The 26,235-nt window shown below is 44.1% G+C and overlaps 1 protein-coding gene across 2 annotated transcripts in view; it reads right to left on the reverse strand.

The window, feature by feature from the left end:
• The window catches only part of LOC119132871 (dehydrogenase/reductase SDR family member 13-like), a 197,197-nt gene that overhangs the window by 125,398 nt on the left and 45,564 nt on the right, over positions 1-26,235 (reverse strand). The window contains exon 6 of one of the 2 annotated variants that reach the window (XM_037268452.1): positions 24,115-24,122. In XM_037268452.1, the coding sequence (XP_037124347.1) occupies positions 24,115-24,122 (8 nt within the window). Of the gene's footprint in view, positions 1-23,549; positions 24,123-26,235 lie in introns of those variants that run through there. The other variant, XM_037268450.1, reaches the window with a different exon arrangement.

Consider the following 26,235-nt stretch of genomic DNA (forward strand, 5'->3'; position numbering starts at 1 on the left):
TATAACGATATATAAATTATATATCAAATAACTATTATATACGCAATAATATTATCAAACCATCTGTGTCACTCCAAATCATTAAATCCATCGATCAAATTCCTCGTCCTTTGTCAATAACGCCGCACGTGCGCCCTGACGTCAGCATCGTCGTTATTCCACAGATCTAGTATATAACTATATTGTAGCATTAACAAAGTACAAGGAAAGACGTGGGTTTGGTAAACGGCTCTTTATTTAACAAAACAAACTTCCAGGCGTGTGGCGGCGTGGACTTCCACCCCCGGAGGTGGCACTTCCAGCTACGGAGGTGGAAGAGAGCTCCATAGAATAGGACCGGGCGTGCGTAAAAGCCATGTCCGAGCCCCATCCACCGTCCCCGGACAGCCACCCGGCCGAGCACCGGCCCCCGACTTCAATCCACGGAGGTGAAAGAGAGCTCCGTAGAGTAGGACCGGGCATGTGTAAAAGCCATGTCCGAGCCCCATCCACCGTCCCCGGGCAGCCACCCGACCGAGCGCCGGCCCCCGACTTCCATCCACGGAGGTGAAAGAGAGCTCTGTAGGGTAGGACCAGGCGTGCGTAAAAGCCATAATAGTTTTTCAAACCTTGTGTGTCACTCCAAATCCTTAAATCCTTCAAACGCTTCGTCCTCCTTGTCACTTAGAAACAAAGCCGCTAATGGTGCCGGTAGTACGTGGGGCCCTTCGTCATCTTCATCATCCCGTGATCGAATATTTGTCCTTTATGTAAACAACTGCCGCGCCGCGCTGCTGACGTCACTGGGAATTCAAATTACAGTAACCCCTTGCTACATCGCGGTTTGTTTATCGCGGTTTCACTTTTTTTTTGTTTTTTGTTTTAAATTTTGAAAATTTGTGAAACAATATACATATAAGCCGCTCCTCTGTATAAATCACCCCCCCACCCAAACTATGAAAAAAAACGCGACTTGTAGTCCGAAAATGACGGTATATCACACACACACACACACACACATATATATATATATATACGTATATATGTATATATATATAAAAGTTATATTAGTTACGTACATATACTTTCTCAGTCGCTCTGATGTGTTCATTATTCTGAGCATCTTGGGGTGCTTTGACTTACACCCACTGGCTCCTCCATCCCCACTCAACTCAGCGACAGGGAACTGGAGTCAGAGTCCAACTGGCACTGAACTGCCCGATGAGTGACGCCCTTTGGTTGCAAAGAGGGGTCCCTTATTTTGCATGTGCAGTACTGGTGGCAGGGCCTCCTGGAGAGACCATCAGCGTTGGTGTGCACACGACCTGGCCAGTGGACAATATCGAAGTCATACTCTGCTAGCTTCTGAAGCCAACGAGCTAACTGTCCTTTTGGCTCCTACATTTTTGTGAACCAGCTCAGACTGCTTTGGTCTGTGTGCACCTTGAAGTGTTGTCCAAGGAGGTATTGGCGAAAATGGGATGTGAAATCGTCAATGGCCACGAGTTCTTGTGGTGCAATAGTTCCTGGTCAGTTTGCGACTATAAGCTGCCATAAGCGAGCAGACCCTCCACTTCCTGCTGACAGAACTGCGCTGATGCCGCGTCCCTTGCGTCACTTGCCTGCGTCACTTGCGTCGGTATCATCTCGCTACGGTCAAGTGGACAGCCGAGGACAGGGGCCAAGGTGGGGCATGTTTGAGTTCGTCAAAACCCGCTTGGTGCTCTGCATGCCATTGAAAACGAGCGTTCTTCTTGGTCAGGTTGTGCAAGGGTTCAGCTGTCGAAGCAAACCGATGATAGTACATGGCAAGGTCATCTAAACTCCGGGACAAACGTCGGTGTGGGCCATGTCTGGACTTTTTTAACTTTTCCGGGATCGGTGGCCATACCGTGCTCAGATACTACATGGCTAAGGTATGTACACTACCGTTCAAAAGTTTGGGGTCACAAAATTGTTTGGGTGACCCCAAACCTTTGAACGGTAGTGTAAATATTATTATAATAAAATATTATGAATTAAATATTATAAATTATATCTTATATTTGTATAAGATTATAAAAAATCTATGAATATAAGTATACATATATATTATAAGATTTTTTACACAGACGATTATATATATAATCTATAAATAATTATCTAAATAAATATATACACTACCGTTCAAAAGTTTGGGGTCACCCAAACAATTTTGTGACCCCAAACTTTTGAACGGTAGTGTAAGTTTGCCTCGAAGAGGCAGCATTTGGCAGGTTTTAGTTTCAGGTTATCTTGTTGAAGTCTGTCACACCTGGCCTCAATGCTTCAGCATCTCAGACAGGTCTCTGGCCAGCACAATAATGTCATCTAAAAATATCAAGCAGGTATCCCACTGCATGCCAGCCAGGACGCAGCCTAGAAGCCGTTGGAATGTCGCCGGGGCATTGCAAAGGCCAAATGGCATGACATTCAAAGGTCCTGTTCTGGTACAAAGTGTGTCTGCTTTGCATGGTCTTGATATCAACTCCAGAAGCCAGATCCAAGGTGCTTGAACCATTTGGCAGTGGAGAGCGTATCCAGCATATCTTGGATACGTGGCAGCAGCTGTGATGGTGCAGTCATTGAGGGCTCTGTAGTCAATGCAGGGACGGTACGTTCCATCCTTCTTACATACCAAAACAATGGGTGAGGCCCACCTGCTGTGACTACGTCGGATGACACCACTTTGCAGACTATCACGGATTTGCTGGTCGGCATGCTGCTGTTTCTCTCCTGCCACGCTCTGGGGCGGCTGTTTAACTGTAGCACCAGGACGGGTCATAATGTCGTGCTGTACAACGCTGGTTCGGCCTAGGTCAGCAGGCCCTGTTGAAAACACATGTCCATAGGTGCACAATAAACATTTAAGTAGCATCTGTTTACAGTCGTTGAGCTCCGATGAGCTCTGGTCATGAAGTTCTTGCAGGTGCTGAGGAGCTACCAGAGGGCTGGCGATGGCGTTGCTAACTGGGGGCACATTAGACAGCTGTACAGCTTCAGCCGGTTGGAGGAGCCCAGCAATGGATCCCTCTTTAACAGTTACGGATTCGCTGCCAGGATTGAAAAGCCAAAGCGGGACCACATTGATTAGGACTCTGACGACGATTCTCGACAAACCCTTTCATGGGGCTGAGCATCATTCTTTTTGAGGTCGCTGCACCGAGATTTACATTGCTCATCACTATAAACTCTTGCCCGGGATCCACAACAAAGGTTCTGGCTATTCTCACTATGAGTGCCTGGGTTGGCTTCAGCTTGGTACCAGGGAACTCCTTCGTCAAACAGGAAGATGCGGTGTTGACCGAAATCGATATTGACTTCAGCTTGGGTGAGAAAGTAATGCCCTTGCAGCACTTCGTCACCAGATATATGCGCCACCACAAAATTAATAGGTCACCTGACGGTTGCTGATTTGGACAGGAATTTGGACCTCACCCAGCAATGGCCCCACACCCATCAAGGTCTCAACAGTCGAAGGCTGCAGTGGGGGTCTCACGACGGGTTGAATGGTTTCATAGAAGTGTAATGACAGTACACTTCTTCGAGACCCGCTGTCCAAGACAGCACACACCTTCCACTCTTAGAGGTGCACAGCTTTGCACATATCCTAGTTCTAAGCCTCCAGGTTGCGTTGTTGGTTCAGGGCTGTTGCAAGGGTGACCGCCTAAGTCCGGGTCCCTTGTGGTTTTGTGAGAGGAGAGACACTGCCTTTGGATGTAGCCCCAACGTTGACAATTGTGGCAGCGAACCCCACCCTTTTTAGTGTCATTGCGTTTCGAGGGTGTGTGTGGGACGAACACTCTTGGTGAAGGGCTGGCTGTAGATAGAGCTTCAGTGGTAGACTCCTCTTCCTCTCTAACAACAGCGGCCCGGGGTCGACCTCCGTAAGCGTAGCTCACAACTGCGTGGCACTGGTGACATACGTCGCAGCCCTTATCAATTTCTCATGTTGTTGGGCTAGCTCATAAGCATGGGCGAGGGTTGCTGGTCGCTTCTCCAACAGTTTTTCCTGCTTGCTTCCGGACAGTAGTCAAGAAACACAGAGGAGACTTCTCTCCGACAGCTTTGTCCACAACTGCAGCGTTATTTTCGTCACGGAGACGTGGCTTCACCCGCTGATTCCCGACGTGGCAGTGCTCTGACTTAGAAGTGTTAGAAGTATCATTCAGACCCTTTTATCTACCAAGAGAACTGACAGTAGTTATCGTGACCACTGTTTACATATCAGCAGACTCTAACATTAGCATAGCGCTTAGCATCCTGCTCGCCACACTAAACTAACAGCAACTCGCCCATCCTCATGGTGTCTTTATCGTTGTCGGCGACTTCAATCAGGTGTGTCTAAAGTCTGTGCTCCCTAAATTTGTCCCATATGTAAACTGTGCCACCAGAGGCAAGAAAAACACGGGATTGTGTTTATTCCAATTTCAAACAGGCATACAAAATCATCCCACTCCCCCTACTGTATCTGACCACTGCGTTTGAATCAACTCCATACATCAATTACAGATAATCACACTATTTACTGGACACAATGTGGTTTACTTTAAATGCTTCGGGGCTTGACTCAAGTTGGCTATCATTTCTCATTAGAAATTTGTACTTTTAGGGAAAAAATCCCCAGTCATTTTACCATCAAGGAATAACCAAGAACATAGCTGAGCAGTCATTGTTTCTGAGACAAATCACAGTCACGGTTTCATAAAATGGATATACAAAACATATTCAAAATAAAAACAGGATCAAACCTAAGTAGAAAATAGCAAGTAAAGAAATAAGAGTCATTTATCTATCTATCTTGTAGAGAAACTTATTACCGTAATTTTCGGACTATAAGTCGCACCGGAGTATAAGTCGCACCAGCCATAAAATGCCCAAAAAAGTGAAAAAAAACATATATAAGTCGCTCCGGAGTATAAGTCGCATTTTGGGGGGCAATTTATTCGACAAAATCCAACACCAAGAACAGTCATGAACGAGCAACAACAGGCTAAACGATAGCTATGCTAACGTGACATAAACACAAACTAAGAGCTGAGAACGGCCCTGACGTAAAATTCAGAGTTATTCAAAAAACTATTACATAAATAACACGTTAATAAAACCATCTGCGTCACTCCAATTCATTAAATCCATCAATCGTCCTTTGTCAACAATGCGTGCGCGCCGCTGACGGCTCTTGCACTTAAAAATATTCCACAGGCCCATATAACGATATATAAATTATATATCAAATAACTATTATATAAGCAATAATGTTATCAAACCATCTGTGCACTCTAAATCATTAAATCCATCGATCAAATTCCTCGTCCTTTGTCAACATCGCCGTGCGTGCGCCCTGACGTCAGCCTCGTCGTTATTCCACAGATCTACTATATAACTATATTGTAGCGTTAACAAAGTTCAAGGAAAGACGTGGGTTTGGTAAACGGCTCTTTATTTAACAAAACAAACTTACAGGCGTGTGGCGGCGTGGACGTCCAGCCACGAAAGGGGACGAGAGCTCCATACGATAGGACCGGGCGTGCGTAGAAGCCATGACCGAGCCCCATGCACCGTCCTCGGACAGCCACCCGGCTGAGCGCCGGCCCTCGACTTCCATCCACGGAGCTGAAAGGCAGCTCGGTAGAGTAGGACCGGGCGTGCGTAAAAGCATTGTCCGAGCACCATCCACCGTCCCTGGACAGCCACCCGGCCGAGCGCCGGCGCCCGACTTCAATCCACGAAAGTGAAAGAAAGCTGGACGAGTCGATCTTTGTCCTTTATGTAAACAACCGTCGCGCTGCTGACGCGCGACCGCGACGTCGCGTCGCGCTGCTGTCGCGCTGCTGTCGCGCTGCTGTCGTCCAGCTTACTTTCACTTTCGTGGATTGAAGTCGGGCGCCGGCGCTCGGCCGGGTGGCTGTCCAGGGACGGTGGATGGTGCTCGGACAATGCTTTTACGCACGCCCGGTCCTACTCTACCGAGCTGCCTTTCAGCTCCGTGGATGGAAGTCGAGGCCCGGCGCTCAGCCGGGTGGCTGTCCGAGGACGGTGCATGGGGCTCGGTCATGGCTTCTACGCACGCCCGGTCCTATCGTATGGAGCTCTCGTCCCCTTCCGTGGCTGGACGTCCACGCCGCCACACGCCTGTAAGTTTGTTTTGTTAAATAAAGAGCCGTTTACCAAACCCACGTCTTTCCTTGAACTTTGTTAACGCTACAATATAGTTATATAGTAAATCTGTGGAATAACGACGAGGCTGGCGTCAGGGCGCACGCGCGGCGATGTTGACAAAGGACGAGGAATTTGATCGATGGATTTAATGATTTAGAGTGCACAGATGGTTTGATAACATTATTGCTTATATAATAGTTATTTGATATATAATTTATATATCGTTATATGGGCCTGTGGAATATTTTTAAGTGCAAAAGCCGTCAGCGGCGCGCACGCATTGTTGACAAAGGACGATTGATGGATTTAATGAATTGGAGTGACGCAGATGGTTTCGCGCTGCTGTCGTCACTTGAAATTCAAATTACAGTAATCCCTTGCTACATTGCGGTTCGTTTATCGCGGTTTCATTTTTTTTTTTTTTGAAATTTTTTGAAAAAAAAAACACACATATAAGTCGCTCCTGAGTATAAGTCGCCCCCCCACCCAAACTATGAAAAAAACCGCGACTTATAGTCCGAAAATTACGGTATTTACAAATGCAAGCAACTAGTAATATGTAATGTATTACATTTTAGAAGTAATTTGCCCAACACTACCCATGAGGAACCCAACTAACCGGAGGCGTCACTCTCCAAGCCTCTGTGTACGTGCCACTACGCAAGGACAAGGACAAAAACTGTTCTACTTCATTTTTTAGGAAATACAGGTCATAAGCGTGAGCCACTGAAGAATTTAACGTTTGCAGTATGAATACAAGTCTTGTTGCTAATAAAACTTACTCTCTGACACAGGCGCCCTGTGAATTAATGTAATAATGTACTGCATTGCTTCTTGTCATGCTTGTATGGCCCAAACAGACTGACCTGGCCTACAAACAGAGCACCCTCCTGGCTCATGTCCCAGACGGCTGGAGGCCTCATTCTGATTGAGAGCTAATGAATAGACAAAATCCCCAAAGTATTGACATCAGAAACTTGTTCCCATGAATAGCGCCAAACACAGATGACCGCCTTGGCCTGTGACCTTGAATAAACAGACATCCCAGCAGTACAACAACCCAACTCCGTTCATTTCTCACTGCCACCCAAACAATCACAGAGACAATGCCCACCCCATCAACGAATTAATCAATAGCTCAATAGCGGCTGTCTATTTTCGGTTTATGGTAGCAAATTGGGTTTGACATGTTTCCTCTCACTGGTTGTCAATGTTGGAAGGGAGTAATTTATTGAATGTTTTGGTATATCTATACACATTTTAGCTGAGAGTCAAAGGGGGAGGGGGTTGTTGTTTTGCATAACAGATACCGTTTGGCGACAGCACACCTGCGATCCTCGTGAGGATAAGCGGTACGGATAAAATAAATTTCATACCTTTCCCTGATTTTGCAAAAACTCTACATAAATGTGTTGACTTTTGGTGATCAGTATGAAAATAAGAAATGGTAATTGTAAATCTGAAACTACTTGTAAATGGAGATGTAATTATGAAAAAAACACTACATCCCAATTAAATCTAAATATCATAGGCTACATTTACAGAGGGACATTTATTCGCATTAAAAGATTGATCTGAATAAAAAATGCTTCATGTACCCACCCCATTCTGAATATTCTTGAATGGATCAAGCCCGTTCCGATCAAAATTTTATTCTGAACAAGAGGGGTGTTTTCTTTTGCTTGATAATCCCATCGGCATGCATGTAAACACATTTTGAAATTCCATAACAAACCGCCTTTACCGCGCACGTCTGTGACGTCAGTATACATTTTGTCATTCCAGGAAGTGGCCGTATCCCTCAGTTCATCATTGCATGCAGTAGAACGTACTGCGGGCCACCTGTACATTCATGTATTAAAAATCAAACAGGAACAATACGCAAAATAACATTTAAAATAGAAATGGATGAAGCAGTGTTTTTTTACATGGTAGTCGCAAAGGCTACTACTTTTACTATAGTTTCTTGTGTATTTGGTCAATATGCATATGTCAAAATGATTTGTTTCGTGACGCATGAACGGTCCTAATTGGATCAATATTTTTAGTGTCAGTGGAAACAGTGCATCTAATCATAATTTTAATCGGAATTTTGTTCGAATTAATATATTAAAATTTTCTGTTTCCTTATTTCGCATTGTTTTGTCCTGTTGCTGTCTTCTCATTTACTTATAATGCAATGTATTTTAATGAAAATATAAGGTCCACTACAGTGTTTTTCCAAGGTGTGTTTGGTGTTATTGGTGGTGGGTGGGGGAAGAGGTGCCCTAAGGGAGTCTCACACAATTTAATACTTTAAGATAATTCTCTCTATTTGCTATGTTGTTCTGAGGATGTGGGCTCGTCAAACTCAATTAGCACATTGGGAATGGGTCTTTGATTCAACAGCAGGAACAAAAGTGAATGAGTGAATGCAACGTATGTGTATGTAACATAATGATGTAATGCATGGAGACTTCCACCCATCCATTATCTGTACCCCTTCTCCCCACGGGGGTCGCGGGCGTGTTGGAGCCTATCCCAACCGTCATCGAGCAGGAGGCGGGGGACACCCTGAACTGGTCGCAGGGCACACAGAGACGAACAACCATCCACACACACACTCACACCTATGGGCAATTTAGAGTGCTCAATCAGCCTACCATGCATGTTTTTGGGAAGTGGGAGGAAACCGGAGTGCCCGGAGAAAACCCACGCAGGGACGGGGAACACATGCAAACTTCACACAGGGAGGGCCAAAGGTGAAATCAAAGCCGCACACGCATGGAGATTTCTTTATGCAATGTATTATTGCTCACTAACTGGTAAGACTAGAAAAATGTATTACCGTATTTTTCGGACTATAAGTTGCGGGTTTTTTTTCATAGTTTGGGTGGGGGGGGCGACTTATACTGAAAAGCGACTTATATGTGAATTTTTTCACAAATTTTCAAAATAAAAAAATAAAAAAGTGAAACCGCGATAAACCCGCGATGTAGCAAGGGATTACTGTAATTTGAACTGCAAGTGACGTCAGCGGCGCGGCGGTTATTTACATAAAGGACAAAGATTCAATCACGGGATGACAAAGATGACGAAGGGCCCCACGTACTACCGGCATCATTAGCGGCTTTGTTTGTAAGTGACACGGAGGACGAAGAGTTTGAAGGATTTAATGATTTGGAGTGACACAGAATGTTTGAAAAACTATTATGGCTTTTACGCACGCCTGGTCCTATTCTACGAAGCGCTCTTCCACCTCCGTGGCTGGAAGTCAGGGGCCGGCGCTCGGCAGCTGGCTGTTCGGGGACGGTGGATGGGGGTCGGACACTGCTCCTACGCGCGCCCGGTCCTACTCTACAGAGGTCCCAGCCACCTCCGTGGCTGGAAGTGCCACCTCCGGGGATGGAAGTCCACGCTGCCACACGCCTGGAAGTCGACGCCGGTGCTTGGGGCCGTGTGGCGGTGAACTATTTATGTTATAGTTATTTGATATATTTTATTTCGTGTAGCAACTTGTATATGTTTTTATTGTTACAGTTCAGTAGCTGTTGGCTCGTTGAACTCTTATTTTGTTAAATAAAGAGCCGTTTACCAAACCCACGTCTTTCCTGGTACTTTGTTAACGCTACAATATAGTTATATCACACTGAGCACGGGGGCCACCCAAGGCTGCGTGCTCAGTCCGCTGGTCTTCGCCCTGCTGACGCATGACTGCACTGCAACCTACAGCAACAACCGCATAGTGAAATTTGCTGACGACACGACTCTGGTGGGTCTCATCACCAAGGGCGACGAGACTCAATACAAGTCAGAGGTCGACCTTCTGACCGCATGGTGCAGGGACAACAACCTCCCGCTGAACGTCAGCAAGACCAAGGAGATTGTTGTTGACTTCCACTGACCATCGACGGTGCTGTGGTGGAGAGAGTGAGCAGCACCAGATTCCTGGAGGTGCACATCAGTGAAGACCTCTCCTGGACCACCAACACTGCATCACTGGCGAAAGAAAGCTCAGCGCCTTCTGTACTTCCTGCGGAAACTCAGGTGAGCAAGTGCTCCACCAGCCATCATGACCACATTCTACCGTGGCACCATTGAGAGCGTCCTCTCCAGTTGTATCGCTGTGTGGGGTGGAAGCTGCACTGAATACAACATGAAGGCCCTGCAGCGCAAAGTGAACACAGCTGGCAGGATTATTGGTTCTTCACTCCCCTCCCTGAAGAACATTTACACCTCCCATCTCACCAGCAAGGCGACCACGATTGTGAGTGATGTGAGTCACCCCGCTCACACTTTGTTCTACTGCCCTCTGGGAAGAGGTACAGAAGCCTGTGCTCCCGCACCACCAGACTCACCAACAGCTTCATACTCCAGGCTGTTAGATCCTGAACTCTCTTCCCCCTCCACCCTCGGCTGCATAACGTCCTGGCCTTTTGGGCCACGTTTTGGCTGCCTTGCACTACTCCTCCTGTACTTTTGCGCTATATTCTGACTGTCTGCTGTATGCACAATTGCTCCATTTCAACCATGTTGCTCTTATTTATTTATTTATTTATTATTTATTCATTGCTCTTATTTATTCATTGTATGTGCCTTCTTGTTTTTACTTTTTGTATTGTTTACTTGAATGTTTTGTTTGTCCGTGGACCAATATATATATATATATATATATATATATATGTAATATGTCTTGTCACCGTGGGATAGTAGGAAACGCAATTTCGATCTCTTTGTGTGTCTTGAAGAAATTGACAATAAAGCAGACTTTGACATACTAGATCTGTGGAATAATGACGAGGCTGACATCAGCGGCGCACGCGCGGCGTTGTTGACAAAGGACGAGGAATTTGATCGATTGATTTAATGATTTGGTGTGACACAGATGGTTTGATAATATTGTTGTTTATATGATAGTTATTTGATATACAGTGGAGCCTCGCAGAGATGGGACCAAGTCACACATGTGCAAGTCTCAAGTGAGTCTCAAGTCTTAACCTTCAAGTCTCAAGTAAGTCCCAAGTCATCTTTTTCTTGGGCAAGTCAAGTCAAGTCAGGTCCTTAAATAGGTCAAGTCAAGTCCAAGTCAAGTCCTTAAATAGGTCAAGTCAAGTCCAAGTCAAGTCACCTTATTATTGCAATTTTACCCGCCGAATCTGATCTTAGTAACGTGAAAAGACAAAATATAAGTAACTTTAAGTAACCATCATTGTCCAATGTGTCTAACCTGTTTAAAAAATATGACAATAATTTGGATTTGCACTGTAATTACTGATATTCAGTAAAATACACCATGGAATCAAACAAAAAAGAAATTACCTCATACAATGATTGCCAGCTCAATCTAAACAAATGAACGTCTGCCGACAGTGTCTGACACATGTGAGTTGCAAATATTAAAAAATAATCTGAAAAAAAATGTGAAAGAAGAAACACATTAAAGAGCATTAGAAACATTTTATGTTTCATCTGTAACATCTGGAGACAAAGTCGTCTGGCTGTCTGAAATGTTTCTGTTGCATATCTTGCACTGTGCTGTCCGTCTTTTGCCGTCATAAAGGTAATTACGATAGCCGAAGGTACCGCTCCCGCTGACATGTTTGTGCATGTCTGATATAAAGGGGCGTGATTCTCCAATAAACACGTTAGGTAGGTAGAGGGGCACGACTGATTGATTGACAGGGTAGCGATCCAATCATGACAACGCCATTCTCAGCCTGCGCTCCTACCGTGTTATCGATATTACCTTTTTAAAAATATTATTAATTTTATATTCAAACTGAAAACATAAACTAAATAACACGGAAGTCATTCAAGTCATCGTGTCAAGTCAAGTCCCGAGTCTTTAACTTCCAAGTCCAAGTCGAGTCTCAAGTTTTTTTATTTTTGTCAAGTCAAGTCACAAGTCATCAAAACAGCGACTCGAGTCGACTCGAGTCCAAGTCACAGTGACTCGAGTCCCCATCTCTGGAGCCTCGGTTTTCGAACACAATCCGTTCCAGAAGGCTGTTCGAGAAATGAATCGTTCGAATTCAGAATCATATTTTCCCATTACAAATAATGGGGAAAAAATTAATCCGTTCCAAGTCCCCCCCCCCAAAAAAAAAAACCTTTTTTTAAGCATTTTTTCATTTGCGCATTTTGGTCCAATCGCGCAACTGCAGCGCACCGCCGAAGGCGCAACCGTAGCGTGTCGCCCACCGCGCAACTGCACCGCGCTGGTCGCATTATTGTGACAGAGCCGTCGCTGAAATTTAGAAAATATTTTTAAAGTCCTGATGTACTTTCCAATATTTAAGTAGACCTCAGTGTGCAGTGGAGCTTAATTTGGTCCGATCGCGCAATCGCAGTGCGCCGGGTGCTCAGCGTCGCATTGCTCAGCGTCGCGTCTTTGTGTTTTAGGATGGCTTTACTGCTCCCACTTGCTTCCTGTGGACTAGCAGATTCGCCAACAGTTTTTACCCTACAGCGGTAGTCACATTGAATGCAGCTAAACGTAAATGATTATGTCTGTGTATGTTCTTCTGTGGGTTTTTAGCTTGTTTTTTTTATCTTTTTACCGTTTTTTTCCGTGTATAATACGCAAAATGTAACTAATTTATTGTCCTAAAATCTGGGGTGCGCATTATACATGGGTACAAATTTTTTTTAATTTTTTTTTTTTCTTTTTCTTTTAAGAAAATCATGGTACAACAAAACCAACAACAGGACTGACCGACAAAGACGTGGAACAAAAAGACAGGGTGACATTACCAAAGACAGGAACAGACACCAAACAGACATCATGACAGTAACACATGCAATGATCCGACGGTGAGCGAGGGGCAGACAGGACTTGTGTTTGTACTGTGCTCTGGTCATTTCGTCAAAGAAGGGATAATAGTCCTCTTCTCTTCTTGACTGACAATGAATGTGATAGTTTAATACAATCAGCAAATAACAAAATGCGTATTACAGGTAATATTTTATTTCACAACACTTTGCCTTGTTCCTTTCGTCTCTGCTGTTCACTTCAAACACGCTCCATACGAACGCAATGCTCTCGTATCAGACGCTTGCTCGATCACCTGCTCGTTTGCTGTCACAATGTACCCTACGCAAATCCGAAACATTTGTTGCGGCTCCGAGTCACGACGAGGGGCAAGTTTTGGTTTCCAAGGGTGTTTTTATTCCTCTTCAACGTCTCTCCCACACAGAGCCGCCTTTTTCACATGTCCGCACGTCACTTTCCTCTCTTTTCATCTGATCGCGGTGGTGCCTTTATGGGCAGTCGGAGAAATCAACGCCAACAAAAAAAAATACATCCAGCCTAGTTAAGACCATACCAAAGACTATAAAAATGGGACCCATTGCCTCCCTGCGTGTGTGACGATCATTGGGACTTAAAAAAAAAATTTAAAAAAAAATAAAAAAATTAAATAAATAAATAAATAATTGGGTGCGTATTATACATGGGTACAGGCTTTTTTCCAGCATCAACATGCCATTTTTAGGGTGCGTATTATACATGGGGGCGCATTATACACGGAAAAAAACGGTATTCTATTTATTCTATATATTTTTTATCGCATGCGCGGATCGGTTGGCACTTTTTAAATTCCGTTGTACATGTAACAATGACAATAAAGATCTATTCTTTCTATTCTTCTTTGGAGGCATGATTAGAGTTGATGCAATCCTCAGAGTAACGAGAATGTAATAACGAACGGAGTCAGTTGGCATGCGGGTCCTCTCGGCTCATCTCGCGAGGTTCAACAACCGAATTTCGTCCAACATCCGAAGCAAAAAAAATCTCGAATTTTTTGTTTGAATACCGATTTGTTCGAGAACCGGGACGTTCGAAAACCGAGGCTCCACTGTATTTTATTTTGTGTAGCAACTTGTATATGTTTTTATCGTTACAGTTCAGTAGTTGTTGGCTCGTTGAACTCTTGTTTTGTTAAATAAAGAGCCGTTTACCAAACCCACGTCTTTCGTGGTACTTTGTTAACGCTACAATATAGTTACTATATACTAGCGCTGTGGAATAACGACGAGGCTGATTATATGATAGTTATTTGATATATACTTTATATGTCCCAATTTGGGTCTGTGGAATATTTAGAACTGTAACTCACGACGAGTCCGACGTCAGCGGCGCATACGCAGCATCGTTTACATCAGTGGTTCCCAAAGTGGGCGGTACCGCCCCCCTGGGGGCGGTGGAAAGATATGGGGGGGCGGTGAGGAAGAAAGGGGCGGTAGGGGGGCGGCAGTCGATTTGTACACAACACGCCGCTCTGGCCCAGTCAGATCCGACAGCATAGACTACAAAAGCAAAAGCTCAGGTTTGTAATTTCAAGCTTGTAATGTTCAGAATTTTATCTTATAATAAAAACCGCATTCTGGCGGTCAACATCATCTTGAGTTCAAGTCAACATGAAATTGGGGACTCGCCAGAACGCGCCGTGTTGTGTTGTGTTGAGCTGGTTAGGGCAGTGGTCCCCAACCACCGGGCCGCGGACCGGTACCGGTCCGTGGGTCACTTGGTACCGGGCCGCCAAGCCGCACAGAATTTTTTTTTTTATCGACGATCAATTAATTCAGGTCAAGACACTCGTCCCGGTCACGTGACATGTTTCCCCAGTCGAGCCCGCAAAGCTAATATGTGGCGACAGGCTAACTAACCAGGCAGTGAAGCATTCAAAACTGCTTCAACACATGGAGACCAAGCATCCTGCAATAAAAGACAAACCTTAAATCACTTCGGGTGTCATTGTCTCCGATTACGTCTAGATGGGACCGGCTCGTTTCTGAGAAACAAACTCAGTGCTCCCACTAATTCAACGTAATGGTAATGATATTATAAAGGTATTATTTATTTATTTATATAAATGTATTATTTATTTATATAAATGCCGGTCCTTGGGGGGGGGGGGGGGGGGCGCTAGGAATTCACTGGGGAGCCAAAGGGGGCGCCAGCCTGCAAAAGTTTTGGAACCACTGGTTTACATAAAGGACGATCGATGGATTTAATGAATTGGAGTGACACAGGTGGTTTTATAAACGTGTTATTTATGTAATAGTTATTTGAATAACTCTGAATGTTACGTCAGGCCCGTTCTCAGCTCTTTGTTTGTTTATGTCACGTTAGCATACCTATCGCTTAGCCTGTTGTTGCTCGTTCATGTCTGTTCTTGGTGTTGGATTTTGTCGAATAAATTCCCCCAAAATGCGATTTATACTCCGGAGCGACTTTTTTTTTTTTTTTTCACTTTATTGTGCATTTTATGGCTAATGCGACGTATATTCCGGAGCGACTTTTAGTCAGAAAAATACGGTCCATGTAATCTAATTTTATAACTCGTATTAATATAATTATAAATATTGAGATGTTTTCATATTCAAACGTTTCCTCTTCATGATAGTCACCAACATTTTTTCATGCCGAGAATGGTATAATATCATCACGACCTATATGTATTTCATTAATTGTAGTACTAAATAAAGCCGACAGTTTGAGCTCGAAACTCACAACTGGTGAGCACAGTGTGAAATCATATACGTAGTTATGTCAAGTATAATTGCCTGTTGTCATCAGGGCACAATTAAGACACCAGCTACTAAATAAGGAATTAACATCACATAAATGCTAGCAACAGCAGTTTTTGTCTAACAGCTTATTAGTAAAGTTACCAAACTGCTGATGCCTGATACCTGTTTCCTAATTGTAAACATTAAAAAGCGGTTATTGATATTGCCCACGAATTGAATAGTGGGTCTTGTGTTTCATGTAATGCCAAACCAGCAGTCATCCAAATTCTGCATAGTTTTTGGTTTAGAAAACAGCACGGCGGCCCTTGGTCAGGCAGTAGCGCTGGTCATTCAGCAGCCGGAGGGTCGGCTGTTCGAATCCCGCTCTTTCAGAGTCAGTGTGTTTTTGTGTCCTTGGCCAAGACACTTCACACACGTTGCCTCCGGTGCCACTCCCAGGTAATATGCCTGGGTGCGAATATGCCTGGGTGCGAATATTCTGTAGCGGTCAGGGCCGTAGGTGCATACTGGTATCCACACCTTCGTCAGCCTGCCCTAGGGCTTCTGTGGCTACTTAAGTAGTTTACCACCACCAGAGTGTGATGAATAATGTATCCACTGCAAATCATATTTGAGTGTCCAGAAAAGAACCATATAAATCTGCTGATGCATTATAATTATAATTATTATTATTATTATTTAGAAATGAATAAATGTCATGCCTCTGGGTCCCATCGACATAACGGTGCGTGTTAATAACCACCTGTTGATTGATGTAATAATTTCATGGCAGAACAAATCAGTGAAATTTAACACATCAATTTTTAGCAAGTTTATCAATCTGTTTTTTGCACCCTTAATTTGATTTCAGTTTCAATTTCAAGATGGCACCTATGGTTTGGAATGCCTATGTTTTTCATGTGAGCTGAAGAATTAGAACATCTATGTCAGGGGTCACCAACCTTTCTTAAACCGAGAGCTACTTCCTGGGTACTGATTAAGGCAAAGGGCTACCAGTTTGACACACACTTCTGAAATAGCCAATTTGCTAAATTTGGCTTTCACTATGTCAAAGTCAAAGTCAAAGTCAGCTTTATTGTCAATCCCTTCATATGTCAAGACACACAAAGAAACCGAAATTCCGTTTCCTCCATCCCACGGTGACGAGACATACAAGTAGGCGACACAAAACAAAAACAAGAAGGCACAAACCATAAATAATAAATAATAAATAAAATAAAATAAAATGAGCGATGAATAAAAACAGACCAATAACCCATTGAATATGAGGGGCAAAACCGAGCCAGTGAGCATACAGCAAGAACAGGACGCTACGCTGAAAGGGGGAGCGAGTTCAGGATCCTAACAGCCTGGAGTACGAAGCTGTTGGAAAGTGTTATGTGTTATTATTGTCATTTCCAGTTCACATGTAAGTGTGATTTTAACAAGAATAGCAAAAATACAGTCAAACCTTGGTTTTTGACCACAATCCGTTCCAGAAGGCGGTTCGAGAAGCGAATCGGTCGAATTCCGAATCTATTTTTATCATTACAAATAATGGACATTTTTTTTAATCTGTTTCAAGACAAAAAAGACCCCCCCTTTTTTAAGCATTTTTTCATTTGCGCATATTTGTCAGATCGCGCTAAAATTCTCTGCAGATATGTCAGGGCTGTAACTTATTTAAAATGACCGTAATTTTCGGACTATAAGTCGTGTTTTTTTTTTTCATAGTTTGGGTGAGGGGCGACTTATAATGAGGAGCGACTTATATGTGAATTTTTTCAAAAATCTTCAAAAAAAAGTGAAACCGCGATAAACGAACCGCGATGTAGCAAGGGATTACTGTAATTTGAATTTCAAGTGACGTCAGCAGCGCGGCGGTTGTTTACAAAAAGGACAAAGATTGATCACGGGATGACGAAGATGACGAAGGGCCCCACGTACTACCGGCATCATTAGCGGCTTTGTTTCTAAGTGACACGGAGGACGAAGAGTTTGAATGATTTAAGGATTTGGAGTGACACAGAAGGTTTGAAAAACTATTATGGCTTTTACGCACGCCCGGTCCTACTCTACGGAGCTCTCTTTCACCTCCGTAGATAGAAGTCGGGGACCGGCGCTCGGCCGGGTGGCTGTCCGGGGACGGTGGATGGGGCTCGGTCATGGTTTTTACGCACGCCCGGTCCTATTCTATGGATCTCTCTTCCACCTCCGTGGCTGGAAGTCCACGCCGCCACACGCCTGGAAGTTTGTTTTGTTAAATAAAGAGCCGTTTACCTAACCCATGTCTTTCCTTGTACTTTGTTAACGATACAATATAGTTATATACTAGATCTGTGGAATAACGACGAGGCTGACGTCAGGGCGCACGCGCGGCGTTGTTGACAAAGGACGAGGAATTTGATCGATGGATTTAATGATTTAGAGTGCACAGATGGTTTGATAACATTATTGCTTATATAATAGTTATTTGATATCTAATTTATATATCGTTATATGGGCCTGTGGAATATTTTGAAGTGCAAGCGCCGTCAGCGGCGCGCTCCCATTGTTGACAAAGGACAATCGATGGATTTAATGAATTGGAGTGACACAGATGGTTTTATAAACGTGTTATTTATGTAATAGTTTTTTTTAATAACTCTGAATGTTACGTCAGGCCCGTTCTCAGCTCTTCGTTTGTGTTTATGCCACGTTAGCATACCTATCGTTTAGCCTGTTGTTGCTCGTTCATGTCTGTTCTTAGTGTTGGATTTTGTCGAATAAATTTCCCCCCAAAATGTGACTTATACTCCGGAGCGACTTATATATGTTTTTTTTCACGTTATTGTGCATTTTATGGCTAATGCGACCTATATTCCGGAGCTACTTTTAGTCCAAGAATTACGGTAGATGACATCAACTCAAACTCCAAGTCAACTACCAAACAAAATAAACTAATAATATGAATAAAAATGAATTGAGGAATACCATTTATTTATGTTCGTTTTCTTTTTTTTCAAGGCCAAAGGGAGCTTTTTACTACTATGCGACAAGACGACCAGAAATTCTGACATGCCAGACTTTCTTCGTAGTGGTCGTGAGCCGTCCCAGACACCAGCCGTCCAATCGTGGATTATGTCACACTACACGGACTACAACACGTCAAGACAACTCAAAATTGGCCACAACATGCTACGTTTGTCTGCGACACATCTGTTGACTCATTATCGGTTGTAGTCTGACATTGGCATTACTTAAAGTGCATCTTCACACTTCACTGCTCCTTTTAAATAATCTATACGAAAACAAATCACAAAAAAGAATTACCGTAATTTTCGGACGATAAGTCGCGTTTTTTTCATAGTTTGGGTGGGGGGGGCGACTTATACTGAGGAGCGACTTATATGTGTCCTATTCTATGGAGCTCTCTTCCACCTCTGTGGCTGGAAGTGCCGCGTCCGGGGATGGAAGTCCACGCCGCCACACACCTGGAAGTCAACGCCGGTGCTTGGATCCGTGTGGTGGTTAACTATTTATGTTATAGTTATTTGATATATTTTATTTCATATAGCAACTTGTATATGTTTTTATCGTTACAGTTCAGTACTTGTTGGCTCGTTGAACTCTTGATATGTTAAATAAAGAGACGTTTACCAAACCCACGTCTTTCCTTGTACTTTGTTAACGCTATAATATAGTTATATACTAGATCTGTGGAATAACGACGAGGCTGACGTCAGGGCGCGCGCGCGGCGTTGTTGACAAAGGACGAGGAATTTGATTGATGGATTTAATAATTTGGAGTGACACGGATGGTTTGATAATATTGTTGTTTATATGATAGTTATTTGATATATACTTTATATATCGTTATATGGGTCTGTGGAATATTTAGAATATTTAGACGTCAGCGGTGCGGCGCATACGCGGCATCGTTTCCATAAAGGACGATCGATGGATTTAACGAATTGGAGTGACACAGATGGTTTTATAAATGTGTTATTTATGTAATAGTTATTTGAATAACTCTGAATGTTACGTCAGGCCCGTTCTCGGCTCTTCGTTTGTGTTTAGTATGTCACGTTAGCATACCTATCGTTTAGCCTGTTGGTCGCTCATGTCTGTTCTTGGTGTTGGATTTTGTCGAATAAATTTCCCCCAAAATGCGATTTATACTCCGGAGCGACTTATGTTTTTTTTCACGTTATTGTGCATTTTATGGCTAATGCGACCTATATTCCGGAGCGACTTTTAAGTCCGAAAAAAACGGTAGATGCAGCTCACAGTCCTGCGGGTGACTCATGCGGTCCTCACGGGCGACCTGGGCACCGTGTTGGTGACCCCTGCTCTAGACCCTGCAGACTTCTTTTTGGCCCTCAGGGTCACTGAAAGACCAGTGTTGTGTAAACAAAGGTTTCCGGACGGAACGGAACGCCTCTTTTAACTATTCAAACATGAACGACAGGATGTTGTAGACAGGTGCATGTGTGCTTGTCATGCGTTGCACAGAGGTGCTGCAACCACGATACATAGAGAAACAGAGTTGTACCAAAAGTTGTGCCTTGTCACTCACGTCGATTGACTCATCAGCTGCTAAGGCGATGCATGGGGGCATTTTGAGTGGCGCTGTCCAGCTGTGACTGCACGTCATTTGATAGCAGCTCTGCTCTTATGGTTATGGTTGAGGAAGACAAGGGAATCTGAGTGACTTTATGTTGAAGCTGCTGCGCTTCTTTTCCATCGAACAGCGATTCTATCACTGTCTCATGGGTCCTTCGCAACCCTGGAACCTCTGCCTCCGTGAACTGCATAAGCCGTGGCGAATTTGGACAGGCGGAATAGCTCCATACAAATTAATAGGAAAATTCCTTCAACGCACATTATAGCGATGATTGGGCGTCATTTCCGCCGCGACAAGACCGCACTGATGTTGTCCAAATTCACAGCCTTTGACAACCAGCCGTCAAATCTGGTTTCTATGGCTATAAAAATGTGACCTTGCCTCTGTTCTACGCTTTTCCGCTTCCCGTCTGCTACGAAACTGCCGTCACAAATATCTTTTCTCACGAGTGAAAAAAATGATTAAATGGCATGTTATATATGTCGATACATTAGGGTGACCAGATTTGGGTTTCTGAAAAAGAGGACACCTTTTATTGGAGGGGGGCGTGGCCATTTTTTGGGAGGGGTGGAGCATTTTTTTTTTTTTTGGGTGGGGGGCATTTGTGTCATATATTATGACACAAATGTCATGGTGTCTGTATAGCAATTGCATTTATTGGCCCAAATAACACAAAACAACATATATACAATAACAAAAACATGTGTGTAATACACACTGTGTATACTGACATTTTTGAGTTTATAGTGGTACACTAAGTATAAAAAAGACAAAAGAAATACGGCCATCGGTGCATTTGAAGAAAAAAAAGGGCTCCTCTTCAGTCCTCCTCTTGTGGGGTGCGTTGGCACCTTTATTTGCCACAGACTCGTAAGTGCCTGCCTTGCATGTCAAGCACTCAGCTTCATAAGGATCACGACCCTTTTTTTTAATTCAACTGCTCCGTGAAAATGCATTTTCGTTTCGGCATTGCTTGTAAACACTCAATGGAGACTGGCCAGCCCACCCTACTTGGTAGCAAAGTGACTAGATTTGAGGAAAAGGGCGTGACTTATTTGCAAACAATACAGAAAAACCTGGAATTGGGTGAAATGGAACGGGAACGAAGTGGGGCGGCTCGGTGCCGCACTGGTTAGCACGTTCGCCTCACAGTTAGGAGAGTGCCAGTTTAATTCCACTTCCGACCCTCCCTTTGTGGAGTTTGCATGTTCTCCCCGTGCCCGCGTAGGTTTTCTCCTAAAAAAAGAGCGTTTGGGCGACATTCCTGACTGGATGAGGACGAGGCTCGCGTAGGTTTTCTCCGGGCACTCCGGTTTCCTCCCACTTCCCAAAAACATGCTTGGTAGGCCAATTGAGCACTCCAAATTGCCCCGAAGTGTGAGTGCGAGTGCAGATGGTCGTTCGTCTCTGTGTGCCCTGCGATTGCCTGGCAACCGGTTCAGGGTGTCCCCCGCCGACTGCCCGATGACTGCTGGGATAGGCTTCAGCATGCCCGTGACCCCCGTGGGGACAAGCGGTACAGAGGATGGATGGATGGATGGATGGATGGATGGATGGATGGATGGATGGATGGATGGATGGATGGATGGAACGTAGTGGCAATTCTATTGACAATGTACTGTACATGTATTATGTTTGAGGTAGTCAGACAAAATCCTGGACGATTTTGAAATTCCCCCCGGACATTTTTTTTAGGGCTCAAAAGTAGGACATGTCCGAGAAAAAGAGGACGTCTGGTCACCCTACGATACATTAACCAGAAACCTAATTTATATGGGTAAATACTGGTCAATCTACAAATTCCAAAGCGCTCACAACCTTGTATTTGAGTGTTTCTTCAGCTCTATGTTTGACTGGCATTCGCATGTCACGTAACGTACCGTCAGGTCACTCCGGTAATGACATCCTGTAGCCTAAAAATCAGTCAAAAAAACAGCATTCGGAGGACTTAGCTTGTAAATTTGGACACAAGGCAGTTCTGACTGGAGCGGGTCTGGGTCCTTTTGCAAAGGTAAACAGAGCTGTCCTTACACACAACTGTTTAAAAATTACTTACGATGTAATTATTATCTTTTTAATTCAGTACTATTTAATTTAAATGCTTGGAGGTCCAGACAATATGGTCTTGGAGTCCGGACTTGGACCCCGGTCCGCCATTTGGAGACTACACATCAAATGCAAAGATGAGGGGCAAGTAAGGTCCAGCACCGTGCCGACTTGAGGAAAAATGTCCGATCTGAAGTAGCTTTAGCATGCGGCAGATTAGAAGAAAAGTAAATGGTCAATGGAATGGTTTATGGGTGGATGAGAATAGCTTGCCCAAGAGTGAGCATCCCCAACAATGGGGTTAACTGAAGTCTACACTGAGAAATGACTGCTGAGTAATTACAAAACAACCCAGATGACCTGGCTTTCTTGCCAACCCCCTGTTAATAATCAGCGGTCATAATGAAGAAGAATCCATAGGTCTTCTAGGTTAAGGTCTTCAGAAACCTTGCTTCAAGGAATAGTCTTCAATGAGGGAAGGATGGGATATGAGCTGCTGTTACGCTACTGCCCCCATGTGAATGAATGTATTCTTGCATTCAAGCAGAGTAAAGTGGTGCTGATTTCAAGAGCACAAGAAAACAGTTCAGAAAATCCTGCTGTGCATTTAAATAGTATGAAAATATGTTTTACCTCTACCTACTTGATTTAGTGCGGTACTGAGAGTTACAACATTTACCATTACAACAAATCAAAAACATGTTCATGAATGAGACATTTGACCAATGTGTTTTGCATCAATTTGTTTTTGTTACCTTGCAGCTTTTATGTCAACTGGTTCCATGTAATTGCAGTAAAACACCCAGACAGTCGTTTTACTCTGGAACATATTGTATACGGGAACATAACTAACTTCAGCTGGAGTGTAAAATGTAATGTGTTGAAAATTTTATTTTGTATTATTGTATCACAAATTAAAAGGATGAAACTAAACACTCAGTAGTAATCTTTCATCACAACCTGAATATTTTGTTCCTTATTCCTGATTTAACAATGTGGAGATTCCGTTATTGAAATACTGAATGAAAGGTTAACTACATAAACATTATATACTTATACTTTCAGAGGTGGTGTGCATATATTTTGGTACTAATTCTATATCAAGTAAAAATGACCAGTATCTCTGATACTGCCTTTTTAATGATAACAATAGTATGGTGTTTGTAATTATTGTTTTAATTTTTTTGTAGATGTCTAGATAGGCGCTGCTAAATAAAATATATTTATTATTACTATTATTATTATTGTATGGTATTAATTATAAAAGTATTAATAAAAATAACCAAGAAAAGAATTGTTGCCCATAGTTGGGATCTGTGATTCGCATAGGTCTATTGGTTGATCAGCGTCCAGCAATATCAATACCCAAGAGCAGGAACATAAACAGAGGATAAAATAACAAATATGCACTATATTCTCATCAAATTCGTGTCAAGCACCAGTAATGTATAAATAAATAAATAAACAAACAATAAACATTAATCATGTTAAACATGTCAAACATTAACCCATGATCATGTCTGTGATTGTACCCCTGTGCCCCGTGTTGAATTAGAAAGTCTCACGGCGTGGAGGAGAAATTATCCCCTCAGTCTTTCCGTGGAGCAGGACCGTGTCAGCAGCCTGTCACTGAAGCTACTCCTCTGCTTGGAGATGGTGCTGTGCAGTGGGTGGATGGGGTTGTGCTTGATGGACAGCAGTGTGGCCAACACCCGTTCTGCCGCAGACGTCAGACCAGGTAGCTCTGTGCCCACAACAGAACCTGCCTTCCTCACCAGTTTGTCCAGGAGGGAGGCATCCCTCTTCTTGATGCACGCCACTGCAAAGAAGAGGGCACTCACCACAATAGATTGATAAAACATTCGCAGCACCACATTGCAGATGTTGAAGGGCGCCAACCACCTGAGGAATATTCACCTCTCATTTTAGTGTGGGAGGTTTCATGGTTAAATTGGACCAGTCTGATGGCCAATTTTCATTGTTTCCACATTGCACCAGTAAGAGCAGAGTGTGAAGGTTCATTTAGCAAGGTAAGAGCGCAGTTTAAAATAAAATAAAAATAAAAAATCGGAAGTAAGATGGCGGCGCGTGCACACGCAGCGGCCTCTCTCTGTCCCAAACGGTGTTTTGTTTTGTCGGTTAATGTGGGTTTGTCCGACAGTTTTGTGTGTTCGTCTCGTCGTACCGGGTTGTGCTACAAGTGCGGCGGGCTGGTTCTGCTCGACATCGGCGAAAGCGAGTTTTGTGGCGATCTGGACTTTGAAGCGGGGACATTAAAGGCGCTCGGTCTGCTCCGTCCTGGAGCGTCGCCGGACTCGCCTGCTATTCCTCCCCCGGTTGGGCGTCCGGGCCAGGCTGGCGGCCAACCCAGCTCGCCCGGCCGTGCCTTCCATTCTTCTGGCGAACGTTCGATCGCTGGACATCAACATGCCTGCTGAGTTCTACGGACCGGACAGTGCGTAACTGCTGTGCATCTGGAGCGGATGGCGTGCTATCGGGCGGACCGGGCCATTGTACGAGGGGGAACATCGCGAGGAGGTGGGCTGTGCGTCTACATCCGTGACGAATGGTGCCGGGACTCTGTTGTGGGATGCTAGCACTGCTCGCCACTGGCGAAGTTTGTGATCTCCAGGCTGTTGGGGTCCTGAACTCTCTCCCCCGTTGTTTTACTTGTATGTTAATCGTGTACTGTGTCTCGTCACCGTGGGATAGGGGAAACGAAATTTCGGTTTCTTTGTGTCTTAGCATGAAGGAATTGACAATAAAGCTGACTCTGACTCTGAGTTTTGCACAAAACACTGCAATGCACACAATATTATGGGTGACATATCAGCATTCAAAAGAGGACAAATTGTTGACAGAAAGTTTTTGTGATGTATCAAGAGCCACGGTATACAGGGTAATGTCAGCATACCAACAAGAAGGACGAACCACATCGAACGGGATTAACTGTGCACGCAAGAGGAAGCCATCTGAAAGGGGTGTTCGGGTACTGACCCAGATTCTACTCGAAAACTACAGCTGCCCAAATCACGGCAGAATTAAATGTGCACCTCAACTCTTGTGTTTCCACCAGGCCTTTCGGTCAGGGGCTCCACAGGGTAACTATACGGGCTCCTATAGCCAAATCTTTGGTCACTCGTGCCAATGCGAAACCTTGGTTTCAATGGTACAAGGATGGCAAATCTTGGGCTGTGGACAATGTGAAACATGTATTGTTCTCTGATGAATCCACCTTTACTGTTTTCCCCATATCCGGGAGAGTTACAGTGTGGCGAAGCCCCAAAGACGCATACCACCCAGATTATTGCATGCCCAGAGTGAAGCATGGGGGTGGATCAGTGATGGTTTGGACTACCATATCATGGTATTCGCTTGGCCCAATACTTGTGCTAGATGGGCCACTGCAAAAGACTACCAAACAATTCTGGAAGACCATGTGCATCCGGTTCAAACATTGTATCTTGAAAGCGGTGCCATGTATCAGGATGACAATGCACCACTACACACAGCAAGACTGGTGAAAGATTGGTTTGATGAAGATAAAGTGAGGTTTAACATCTCCCGTGGCCTGCACAGGTCAAGCATCTGGTGAGAGAGGAGGAGCTGGGCGAGGAAGCGCCCCACAGTGCCCAGGGCCTCAGAGTGGTGCCAACAGTCCCCCAGAGCAGGTAGTCTGAGATGAGACGGAAGGCAGATACTGATGATGTCATGATCAAATGCAGAGAGCATCTGTAGTGGTATCGCTAGTTGTCAGAGGTCGAAGCCTGTGAAGAATCCACTTCATCACACCTGGAGAGTAACATTCAAAGAAACACCAGGGCTTCTCAACACTGCACAGGACTGGCAACTGTCATTGGATTTGGGCAGCCAACTGAAGTTCCTCCAGCATGTTGCTCAAACCTCAGACCTGACATCGTGCTGATGTCAGA

The sequence above is a fragment of the Syngnathus acus genome, chromosome 13, assembly GCF_901709675.1.
Source record: "Syngnathus acus chromosome 13, fSynAcu1.2, whole genome shotgun sequence".
NCBI classification, from domain to species: Eukaryota; Metazoa; Chordata; class Actinopteri; order Syngnathiformes; family Syngnathidae; genus Syngnathus; species Syngnathus acus.